Source organism: Phacochoerus africanus, chromosome 1 (genome assembly GCF_016906955.1).
Source record: "Phacochoerus africanus isolate WHEZ1 chromosome 1, ROS_Pafr_v1, whole genome shotgun sequence".
Classification (NCBI taxonomy): Eukaryota; Metazoa; Chordata; class Mammalia; order Artiodactyla; family Suidae; genus Phacochoerus; species Phacochoerus africanus.
The window spans coordinates 159,610,912-159,623,850 of record NC_062544.1 but is presented as its reverse complement, the minus strand read 5'-3'; the positions used below and the strand labels follow the sequence as shown (position 1 = coordinate 159,623,850).

The following is a 12,939-nucleotide window of genomic DNA, read 5'->3' as shown; positions in this document are numbered from 1 at the left end:
CATTATAAAAGTATTAATATCATGGATTTAAATGTGTCATTTTATTTTATTTTTATTTATTTATTTATTTTTGTCTTTTTGCCTTTTTCTAGGGTCGCTCCCCCGGCAAAATGGAGGTTCCCAGGCTAGGGGTCTAATCGGAGCTATAGCCGCTGGCCTACGGCAGAACCACAGCAACACCAGATCCTAGCCACATCTGCACCCACATCTACACCGCAGCTCACAGCAACACTGGATCCTTAACTCGGTGAGCAAGGCCAGGAATCAAACCCGCAACCTCATGGTTCCTAGTTGGATTCGTTAACCACTGAGCCATGACGGGAACTCCTAAGTGTGTCATTTTAAAAAGTCATTTCTGGAGTTCCCGTTGTGGCGCAGTGGTTAACGAATCCGACTAGGAACCATGAGGTTGCGGGTTCGAGCCCTGCCCTTGCTCAGTGGGTTAACGATCCGGTGTTGCCGTGAGCTGTGGTGTAGGTTGCAGACGCGGCTCGGATCCAGCGTTGCTGTGGCTCTGGCGTAGGCCGGTGGCCACAGCTCCAATTCGACCCTTAGCCTGGGAACCTCCATATGCCGTGGGAGTGGCCCAAAGAAATAGCAAAAAGACAAAAAAAAAAAAAGTAATTTCTGTTTCTGTTTTCAGCTGTATATTGTATTCTTATTTTTTTTTCCCCATTTTTAGGTTTTTATTTACTTAATCTAGAGAGTTAGAGTTCCCCTCTCAGGTTTATGGTATAAATACACATTTAGAATCAGAAATACAAATCTTGAGTGTCTTTCAGAATGATTCTACTATAATCATTACCTAGATGGTGAGGTTCCTTTTCATAAGTTAGACCTTGTCTACTCTACAAGGAACTGTTTAAATTATTGGCTCTGACCAGTCAGTTATATTTTGATTTTCTTGGACCCTAGTCATTGTTGAGGTGACACTTGTTTCTGAGTGACTCACCCTTCCTTTACTATTCAGTTAAACTAAAGCTGCAAATTAGGTTGTATTATTTTGAGTGGGGCCTGGTCTGGTTCAGTTAAGTCAAAAACCTAAGGTCTGTTCGGTTCATTGAAATTACAAGGTTTTTTGTTTAATTTATCCACTAAAGCCTATATATAAGTATTCTGGAATTACATAATGTAATTATGTGTGCTTATTTGCATCCTTTTTGTTTGCCAATTTTGTTTTAATTTTAGTCATTATATGTGTATAAACGTTCATACTAAAGCTTTTGGAAAAAAAGTCTGTTATTCTGAAAACAAAGGAAATTATATATAAGAGAGTATTTCTTCACTTTAAGGTTGATTCATTTCTCTCTCCTTGTAATTGCAGCGGGAAGAAGCAGAATGGGAAAGCATAAATGTGCTGTTGATGACACATGGCTTGAAACCGTTATCTCTAGTTAAAAGAACAGATATGAAAGGTAATCAGATCTTAACTGTTTTTTAAGATTAAAAACATTTCTCTTTGCTTTAAAAATTTTTGATCTTAACATTTTTTCCCTCACCTTTATTTTTACTATGTGTATTACATTTCAAAAAATGTAGATCTCATCATTTTTGACAAACAGTCATCACAAAGGATGAGAGAGAATTTAAAAACTTTGATGGAAGAAACATCACGTCAACAGAACATGATCCGGGAGCTCATAGAAACTAATACGCAGCTTAAGTAAGAAAATGGAAAAAAAATCTCTTGAATTGTTTCTGTTCAAGTGGTATGCATTCTAAACCCTTGAAAAGAATCTTTAATTTTCCACTTTGGTTAAATATTAAATTAAAAAGTATTTTTAAAAGGTAAGTAGGTCTTTTACTTAGATATGTAATGGTTCCCTATATTTCTTCTGTTGGTTTGTGTTATAAGAAATTTTATAAACTCATTATGTTGTTAGATGGATATGTTTGTTGGAATGATTTATTTTTATTACTAAGAGAAGGAATTGTTTGTCTGTTATTAGAAATGAACTTCAGCTAGAACAGAGCCGAGCAGCTGATCAGGAACAACGAGCTAATGACTTGGAACAAATTATGGAGAGTGTGAAATCAAAAATTGGTGAAATGGAAGATGAATCTCTAAATAGGGTTTGCCAGCAACAGAATAAAATAGGAGAGCTTCAGAAGGAGCATAAAGCTTTGCAGGTACTGAATTACGCATTTTCTTACAGGATAGTGTTGAAACAGCTTGTCAAGGTCATAGATGACTTCCATGTTGCTTAATTCAGTGGTCCTTATCTTACTTGACCTATCGTTGTTGCCTTGAAATTCTTTCTTTGCTTGGTTTCCAGAACATCCTCTCTTCTGGTTTTCTTCTAACCTCACTGGTTATTCTTCACCTTCTTTGCTGGTTCTTCTCATCTTCCTAACCTCTTAGTGTTGAGATTTCACAACTCATTCCTTAGACCCTCTCTCTTTTCTATAAATTCTAACTCCTTTGGTGATGCTCAGTCTAACTCACAGCACCTTTAAATCTATAGCCCAGACTTCTTGTCTTAATTAGACTCACATCCTTCATCATATTTGATATCTCTATTGGATGTTTAACAGGCACCTAGAACTTACTTACATGTCTGAAACCGAGTTCCTGAATTTCCTCCTCAAACTTTCTTCTTTTTGTCTCCACTCTGGTCCAAGTCACCTTCATTTTTCTCCTGTTTTGGTCTTATACAATTTGGCATCATGTTACCTTCTGACTTTAATACTGTACCTCTTGCTTATTCTGCTCCAACCACATTGACATTCTTGCTTTTTTTTTTTAGCATTCTCACCTCAGGGAATTTGTAGGGTTTTTTTTTTGTTTTTGTTTTTTGCTTTTTAGGGCAGTATATGGAAGTTCCCAGGCTAGGGGTCCAATTGGAGCTGCATCTGCCAGCCTACACTACAGCCACAGCAACGCAGGATCTGAGCCTTGTCTGCGACCTACACCACAGCTCATGGCAACACCAGATCCTTAACCCATTGAGCAAGGCCAGGGATCAAATCTGCATCCTCATGGATTCTAGTTGGGTTTGTTACCACTGAGCCACAGTGGGAACTCCAGTGTATGCTTTTTTAACGATTGCTGCATGGTTTGTAATTTCTTACTGAGGTGTTAGATCACCATCTCTCAGGGATTCCTTTTTTGACTACTCTACTTACATTTGGCACTCATATCAGCTGCATCTGTGACCTACACCACAGCTTGTGGCAACACCAGATCCCACTGAATGAGGCCAGGGATCAAACCTGCATACTCACAGACACTATGTCGGGCTCCTAACCCACTGAGTCACAATGGGAACTCTTTTGCAGACTACTCATGTATTCCGTTCTATACCAGTCAATCTGTGCTTTCTTGAAGATGAAAGTGCTCCTGGAAAACAATTATGGTACAGCTTGAAGCATATTCTCCTTCCTTTTTTTGTTTTGTTTTGTTTTTGTTTTGTTTTTTTTTTTTTTTGCTTTTTAGGGCCATACCAGCGGCATATGGAGGTTCCCAGGCTAGGGGTCGAATCAGAGCTGTAGCCACCAGCCTATGCCGGACCCACAGCAATGCCAGATCTGAGCCTCGTCTGCGACTTACACCACAGGTCATGGTAACTCTGGATCCTTAACCCACTGAGCGAGGCCAGGGGTCGAACCTCATGGTTCCTAGTCAGATTTGTTTCCACTGAGCCACGATGGGAACTCCATATTCTTTTTTTTTTTTTTTTTGGCATATGCTTCTTCCAATTTTAGAGTGGTTTAGTGCTGCATATTTTGCAGTTGAGAGAAAGGAAACATTGATTTTTGTATATATGTGGCTAAGAGATCAAGAAAAATAACATGTTTGACCATAGTATTTTAAAAGATTGCTATTGAGAGATTGCTGGGAAAATGCAGAAACTAAAAGACAACTTGTATTTGCAGTTTCTATGTTCTGCAGTGCAGTTTTCCTTTTTCTGTACTTAGACCAGTGTGTTAATTTCTTTGGATATAGTTTGATAAACTTTTGGGCCCTCTAAAGTTCTAAGCAGCTAATTTTAGTTTTAAGTCAGTGTAATCAGATCAGAATGTCTGTCTGTCTTCTTTCTTCATAGGGAATATATGGATCAGGAAACTGATTTTTACTGTTCTTTTAGTGTTTACATCAAATATTAAAGTAAGCATTCTTTTCTTGCCAAAATCTAATGCTACTTTATAATTTTAATCTTATCCATGGCAGTGTAACAATCATAAAGTAATTCAATTCCATGTTTATTTTTATTCTTTCTCTATATATTTATTTACTATTGAAAGTTGAAATAACACAAAATATTTCCTTATTATTAAAACTTTTAAAAAGCAGGAAAAAAATTCCAGTGCTATACTCTCTGCTCTAATTATTATGTGTTATCCAAATCACCCAGGGTAAAGCCACAAAGCTCTTTTATACACTTCTCCACAAATTCTTTAGCTTCAATTTTTTTTTTTTTTTTACTTTGTGTTGAATTCTTCTCTTGACTTTAGCTTTCCAAAATACTTGTGGAAAGAGTTCCCATAGTGACACAGAGGAAACAAATCCCACTAGGAACCATGAGGTTGCGGGTTTGATCCCTGGCCTCACTCAGTGGGTTAAGGATCCAGTGTTGCTGTGAGCTGTGGTGTAGATCGCAGACACAGTTTGGATCCCTCATTGCTATAGCTGTGGTGTAGGCCGACAGCTGTAGCTCCGATTACACCCCTAGCCTGGGAACCTCCTTATGCCGCGGGTGCAGCCCTAATAAGACAAAAGACCAAAAAAAAAAAAAAAAACTCATGGAAAAAATGAGACTGAGTTTCTTAGGACCAAATGAGAAAATAGATCTAAAGTATATTAAAGTAAGGAAGATATTCCTAATACATGACTATCTTAGAAATAATTGATACCTAGGTGTAGGAGGAAGGAAATACAGGAAGGATGATATAGCCTATTAAATTGTTACTGGGCCTTCTCCAGATTCTTGGACAATAATATCATAGAAATGAATACTGCTCCAACAAGATTCTTAGGCAAGCAGAGATTTTTATTGAAAGGATAGCTTATACACAGGGAGAAGGTAGAAAAGAGTACCAAGTTCTAGAGGACTTTCAGAGAAGGGGTTTGAAAGGCAGTGTAAATGAGGGGGGTGCAGGGTGCCTGGTCAGCTCAGTTCTCAGATTGATTGCCATCAAGGTGAAGTTTTGAGTCTGAGTATCATCAACATTCTAATTTCAGCCAGTTTAGGGTCTACATGCTTGCATTCAGCAGCTTACGTATGGTGGGGTTCTGCTTCCTGCAAAAACAACTTAGGAATGTGTGTTAGGCCTTATCTATATCTTTCAGGGAACTGGGAGTTCGGTGATTTTACTTTGTGGTGGATTTATGGTTCTACTGTTGTCCTTTGGAAACTATGTTCATACATCAGTGGAACAGAGATAATCTTTTATTCTTCTGGGTCCCTGGGTATTGTCTCAGAGGCCCAAGCCTTGAGACATTTTGTTTTACCAGGTCTGTCAAAGCCATTTGCTCAAGGTTGTTTCCTCACAGTCCTTTTCCAAAATGGCTATATTCTTGTCTTCCTGTATCAAAATCATCGATCATCTTTTACTCAATGTAATTATTTCAAGATTCCTTCATGTTGCTGGATGTATTAACAGTTTATTCCATTGTATGGATATACTGTAGTTTATTGATTTACTTGTTGATGGACATTTGACGTTTCCAGATAAAGCTCTTACAACATTTCTGTTAGTCTTTCTGTGAACATGTGCTTTCATTTTTCTTTGGTAGACTAAGACTAGAGTTGCTGAGTTGTATGATAAGTATATGTTTAACTTTTTAAATTGCTGCCTGTCACTTCATTCTCTCAGTGTCTTTCAAGGAGTTCTTAAATTTGATGAAGTTCAACTTATTTTATTTAATAGATTGTTTTTTAGATTTGTGTCTAAAAAAAAACTTTGCGTAGCCCAAGGTTACCATGCCTATTATTCCACTACTATTTGTTAAAAAGACTATGCTTTCTCCACCAGATTATCTTTGTATCTTTGGTGGAAATCCAGTTATGTATGTGTGTGAGTCTATTTCTGGACTATCCTGTTCCATTGATATATGTATCTGCTTTTACACCAGCACTATACTGCTTCGATTACTGTTAATGTTGAAATCAGGCACTCTAAGTCTTTTACTTTTGTTCTTTTTCAATATTGTGTTAGCTTTTTTTCTTTTTGGCAGTACCCATGCCATGCAAAAGTTCCCAGGACAGGGATCACACCTGTGCCAGAGCAGTGACCCAAGCTGCTGCAGTGATAGTGCTAGATCCTTAACTTGCTGTGCCACAGAGAACTCCCGCTTGTTGATTTCTACCAAAAAAAAAAAAAAAGAGAAAAGAAGCCTGCTGGGATTTTATTGTATATGTAGATCCATTTGGAAAGAACTGGCATCTCAATAATATCGAATGTTCTGGTCCATTAACATGATACGTCTCTCCATTTGTTTAGGTCTTCCTTAACTTTGCTCATCAATGTTTAATAATTGGGAGTGTACTGGTCTTCTATATGTTTTACCAGATTTACCTCTTAAGGGTTTAACATTTTTGGATGGTAGTGTAAATGTTTGTATTTCCTATTTCATTTCAGTGGTATTAAATATGTTCACATTGTTATACAACCATTCTCACCATTCATGCAGAACTTTCTTAATCTTCTCAACTAAAACTCCATACTCATTAAATAGTAACTCTCCATTCCTCATTCCCTGTAGCTTCTGGCAACCACCATTCTACTTTATGTCTCTTTTAATTTGACTACTCTAGGTACCTCATAGAAGTGGAATCATACAATATTTGTCCTTTTATGACTGGCTTATTTCATTTAGCATAATGTGTTCAAGATTCATCCATGTTGTAGCATGTCAGAATTTTCTTCCTTTTTAAGGGTGGATAATATTCCCTTGTATGTACAGTTGACCCTTGAACAGCATGGGTTTGAACTGTGCACATCTACCTATATGCAGATTTTTTTTAAGTAATAAATACTGCAGTACTTCATAATTGCAGTTGGTTGAATCCACAGATGTGGAGGAACTGTGGATACTGAGGGTTGACTATAAGTTATACATGAATTTCCAACTGTACTGATTATTGGTGCCCCAACTCCCAAATTATTCAGAGGTCACCTGTTTATTTTGTATATTCATTAATTCACATGTTATTTTGTTTATTCATTATAGAATAATACTAGTTGTCAATAGACACTTGGGTTGTTTCCACCTTTTGGCTATGGTGAATGTTGCTTTCAATGTGGATGTATGCATATCTGCTCAAGTCCTTGCTTTCAATTCTTTTTTGGTGTATACCCAGAAGTGGGATTGCTGGGTCATATGGTAGTTTTTTGCTTAATTTTTGGAGGAACTGCCATGCTATTTTCCAGAGAGGCTATATCATTTATATTCCCAGCAGCAATGCACAAGGATTCTAATTTCTCCAAATACTTCTTACCCATACTTGCTATTTTCTGTTTTTGTTAATAGTGCTTGTCCTAATGGTTATGAAGTGGTATCTCATTGTGGATTTTTTTGTTTTTTGCTTTTTAGGGCTGCACCTGGGGCATATGGAAGTTTCCAGGCTAGGGGTTGGATTGGAGCTGCAGCTGCTATCCTACCCCAAAGCCAAACAGCAACGCCAGATCTGAGCCCCATTTGCAACCTACACCACAACTTGTGGATCTTTAACCCACTGAGTGAGGCCAGGGATCAAACCTGTATCCTCATGGATACTAGTCGGGTTTGTAACATGCTGAGACTCAGTGGAACTCTCCTCATTGCGATTTTAATTTGTATTTCCCTGATGGTTAGTGATGTGAGACTCTTTTCATGTGCTTATTGGCCATTGTGTATCTTTTTTTAAAGAAATGTCTATTCAAATGCCCATTTTATTTTTTATTTATTTATTGTCTTTTTAGGGCTGCACCACAGCATGTGGAAATTCCCAGGCTAGTGGTCGAATTGGAGCTGCAGCTGCCAACCTGCACCCCAGCCACAACAACGCTGGACCCTTAACCCACTGAGCGAGGCCAGGGATAGAACCTACGTCCTCATTCATACTAGTCGGGTTCCTTACAGCTGAGCCACAATCGGGACTCCCCTTTGCCCATTTTAAAATCAGACTTATGTTTTTATTGACTTGTAGGAGTTCTTTGTTTATTCTCGATATTGATTCCTTTTTTTTTTGTCTTTTTGCTATTTCCTTGGGCCGCTCCCACGGCATGTGGAGGTTCCCAGGCTAGGGGTCGAATCGGAGCCGTAGCCACTGGCCTCAGCAACAGCAACGCAGGATCCGAGCCGCGTCTGCAACCTACACCACAGCTCACGGCAACGCCGGATCATTAACCCACTGAGCAAGGGCAGGGACCGAATCCGCAACCTCATGGTTCCTAGTCGGATTCGTTAACCACTGCGCCACAACGGGAACTCCTGGATATTGATTCCTTATCACATATATTATTTGCAAATATTTTCTCTCATTCTCTTGGTTGCCATTTTGCTCTGTTAATAACATTTATTTATTTATTATTTTTGATGGCTGCACCCATGGTGTATGGAAGTTCCTGGGCCAGGGATCAAATCTGAGTCACATCTGCAGCAATAGCAGATCCCTAACCCACTCTTCTGGGTCGGGGATCAAACCCATTCTGCTATAGAAACAAAGCAGGATCTTTAACCTGCTGTGCTGCATCGGGAACTCCAATAGTATCCTTTTGATTGCACAAAAGTTTTAAATTTTTATGAAGTCAAATTTACCTATTTTTTCTTCTGTTGCTTGTGCTTTTGGTGTCATAACTAAGATATGATTGCCCAATCCAGTGTCATGAAGCTTTTGCCTTATGTTTTCTTCTAAGAGTTTTATAGTTTTAGCTTGTACATTTAGATCTTTGGTCCATTTTGTTAATTTTTGTATATGGTGTAAGATAAGGGTCCAGTTTCATTTTTTACATGTAGATACCTAGTTTTCTCACCAGCAATTGTTGGGCAAATCCTGTTCTTTCTCACACTCAATGGTCTTGACCATATATCTGCCAGATTATTTTGGGGTCTCTGTTCTACCCCATTAGTTTTTTCTGCCAGTACTACATTGTTTTGATTACTTTGGCTTTGTAGTAAGCTTTGAAATCAGGGAGTGTGAGAGCTTTAACTTTGTTCTTTTTCAAGATCATTTTGGCTATGTGGGGTCCCTCGATAGTCCATATGGAATATTCCATATTCCATTCTTTAGAATGAATCACAGTGATTCAATAATCTTATCATCTGCGAACAGAGATAATTTTACTTCTTCCTTTCCAATTTGGATGCCCTTATTTATTTATTTATTTATTTATTTATTTATTTTTTATTGCTCTGACTCTCTGGCTAGGACCTCCAGTACTATGTGGAATAGAAATGGTGAATGCAGGCATCTTTGTCTGCTTCCTGATATTCGAGGAAAGGCTTTCAGTTTTTTAGTGTTGAGTATGATGTTCAAATAGATGGCTAATGTTATGTTGAGGTAGTTTCCTACCTAGTTTGCTGACTGTTTTTATCATGAAAGGGTGTTGGATTTTGTTAAATGCTGTCTCTGCATTAGTTGAGATGGCCATTTTTTTTTCCTTTTATTTTGTTAATGTAGTGTATTACATTGGTTTTTTCATATGTTGAACCATTCCTGCATTCCAGGAATAAATGCCACTTGGACATGGCATATAATCCTTTTAATTATGCTGCTAAATTTGGTTTGCTATGCTGCTAAATTTGGTTTGCTAGTAACTTGTTGAGATTTTGCATCAACGTTTAAAGGATGTTGATTTGTGGTTCTCTTTTCTTGTGTTGTCTGATTTTGGTAGTAGGGAATACTGGCCTCATAGAATGACTCAGGAGAAATACAATTGATTCCTATATATTTTACATCTCGAAACTTTGCAAAATTTACTTATTCTAGTTTCATGGCTAATCTGTAGGTAGAGGTGGAACTGGGACCTATGTCACTTGGCTGTTGAGCTACTTCCTGGCTTTCAGGGTGGGGCTGAGGCTGAGGATCAGTTCTGGGTATAGCTGGTAGTTACTGGGAGATGGTATAGGACCTGAAGCTGAGTCTCCCCTCTACCCCCCAAAGTCTCCACAAACTTGACACTTGACACAGCAGATAAACTGTGCTTAGATATGGCATCTTCTTCTGAAAGTGGTATATCTTAGTATTATTCAGGCCAGATAGGGATAGAGTTTTCTCCTGAGCTTTATAAAAAGTGTATTAATAGTAACAGTGATTGTGCTGTTGATAATGAGCTTTCAAAGGACACTGAGGGATGAAAGCTTGGAATAAAGGAAAACCAGACCAGTGATATTTCACTGAAGACAAGAGAGTATTCAAGATTTATATTCCAGAGTTCCCGTTGTGACTTAGCAGTAACAAACCCAACTACTATCCATGAGGACGTGGCTTTGGTCCCTGCCTTGCTCAGTGGGTTGAGGATCTGATGTTGCTGTGAGCTGTGGTGCAGGTCGCAGACATGGCTTGGATCCTGTGTTGCTGTGGCTGTGGTATAAGATTCAACCCCTAGTCTGGGAATTTCCATATGCCATGAGTATGGCCCTAAAAAGACAAAAAAATAAAATAAAATAAAATTTATATTCCCTCATATAAATCTTGGGGAACATATTATTTATTAATAAATTATTGGTTAGGGAGTTCCTGTTGTGGCTCAGCGGGTTAAGAATCCAACTAGTAAACATGAGGAAGTAGATTCTATCCCTAGTCTCACTTAGTGGGCTAAGGATCCCATTGCTGCAAGCTTCAGTGTAGGTCACAGATGTGGCCTGGTTCCAGCATGGCTGTGGTTATGGTAGGCTGACAGCTGCAGTTGCATTTCATCCACTAGCCTGGGAACTTCCATGTGCCACAAGTGTGGCCATTTAAAAAACAAAAATTACTGGTTAGGGACTTACTCAATTTTCAGCCTCCCATAATACATGAATCCCTAAGTTGATTAAAACACCTGAGATCCTGAATTATCATTTATCACTTAATCTTAATTTTAATTTTTGATTCTTTTTAACATTCCTAATATTGATCCCTTCCTGATTATTATTTTCATCTAAACCTATATATAAAATTATATCAGTTTTAGAAGTTGAGTCCTTTTACTTATTATGAAACCTTGAATGCATACAAGTATAAGCTGTATTTTCCCATTTTTACTCTGATTTTGTTACAATTTTTGCATTTATGACTTCTCAGTGTTCTTGGAGCTGGCATCCATTTGAAACAGGCTCAGTTCTGATGTTCTTGAATGAAGCAGCTTGATAGAAACTGTGAAGATAGGTGTATACAATATTGTTAAGATAGTATGTCCTAATTGTATCTAATCATAATTTATATTTTTTGAAAAATTTCTTACAGGCAAAATGTCAGCATTATAAGAAAAAACGAATGGAGCAACAAGAGACTATTGCTTCTTTGCAAAAGGATATCTATAGATTAACAAAGGAGGAAGAAGAGCGCATTGTCACTCAAAACAGAGTGTTTTCCTATCTCTGCAAAAGAGTTCCTCATACCATCTTGGATAGACAGTAATGTTTGCTACATAAATTGATATGTAGCTAGATTCATAATTTTTTTTTTTGGTCTTTTGTCTTTTGTCTTTGTTGTTGTTGTTGTCGTTGTTGTTGCTATTTCTTGGGCCGCTCCTGCAGCATATGGAGGTTCCCAGGCTAGGGGTTGAATCGGAGCTGTAGCCACCGGCCTACGCCAGAGCCACAGCAACGCTGGATCCGAGCCGCGTCTGCAACCTACACCACAGCTCACAGCAACACCGGATCGTTAACCCACTGAGCAAGGGCAGGGACCGAACCCGCAACCTCATGGTTCCTAGTCGGATTCGTTAACCACTGTGCCACGACGGGAACTCCAGATTCATAATTTTTTAAAAACAGATTTCATCTTGGATGTGGTTATATCTCTTTTAAACTGGAGAAGTCTTCCTCTCCCTCTTCTCTGCATTTTTTTTTTCTTTTCTATGTCATTAACTTGTTGAAGAAAATGGTCATTTGTCTTTGGAGAAGTACATGCTAGATTTATCTATTGCTTCCTTGCCATGTGATTTAATTTATCCTTCTATATCCTGTTTTTCCTCTAAATAGGAAGTTAGAACTAAATTCAGATGCAAGTATTTTTGATGAAATATTTAAGGTGGTGATGTATGCTTCTAATTATATCAGGAGGCACATAATTTTAGGGATGCTAAGATTGTTTTAGGGATGCTAAGATTGTTGAGGGGTTCAAATAATAATCTGATCCTTCCACTGTAAAGTTTCCCATCATTCTTTCAACTAATTGTCTCACCCATTGATGATCTTGCAAGATTGTTTTCAATTCTGCTCTTTTTTTCTCTTTTCTTTTTTCCTGGAATTCTTCCATAAGAAATAATTTTTCCTGTTGAGTAGGGGCTATTTAGTTGTATTAGTTGATTTGTTACAGGGAAGGTGAGAGCAATGCTCAGTTTTTTGTTTTTGTTTTTTTGTCTTTTGTCTTTTTAGGGCTGTACCTGCGGCATATGGAGGTTCCTAGGCTAGGGGTCAAATCGGAACTATAGCTGCTGGCCTACACCACAGCCACAGCAATGTGGGATCTAAGCCACGTCTGCAACCTACACCACAGCTCATGGCAATGCCAAATCCCCAACCCCCTGAACAGGGCCAGGGATTGAACCTGCATCCTCATGGATACTAGTCAAGTTCGTTAACCACTGAGCAATGCTCAGTTCTTTTATTTTAATTTTCACTTTTTAGAGTAAGGAATTGGTGTCCTAATGATCTCCATGATGTGATAAGATTTTTTATTTGTTGATCTCTTTTTTTCAAATGTTATTAACTCATGGGATTTTAATAATCAGATTATCCTGTCATTGTCCAGTGGGAACTTTTTCATGTTGGTACTATATCCTTTTGACCCAGCTCCGTTAATCTTG

The 12,939-nt window shown here is 38.2% G+C and overlaps 1 protein-coding gene across 2 annotated transcripts in view; it reads left to right on the top strand.

Annotated features, from left to right (window-relative positions):
* CEP70 (centrosomal protein 70) overlaps nucleotides 1-12,939 on the top strand; it is an 84,026-nt gene that overhangs the window by 30,638 nt on the left and 40,449 nt on the right. For both annotated transcript variants that reach the window (XM_047783274.1, XM_047783266.1), the window contains exons 4-7: nucleotides 1,325-1,415; nucleotides 1,540-1,663; nucleotides 1,950-2,130; nucleotides 11,373-11,542. In XM_047783274.1, the coding sequence (XP_047639230.1) occupies nucleotides 1,325-1,415; nucleotides 1,540-1,663; nucleotides 1,950-2,130; nucleotides 11,373-11,542 (566 nt within the window). The remainder of the gene's footprint in view (nucleotides 1-1,324; nucleotides 1,416-1,539; nucleotides 1,664-1,949; nucleotides 2,131-11,372; nucleotides 11,543-12,939) is intronic.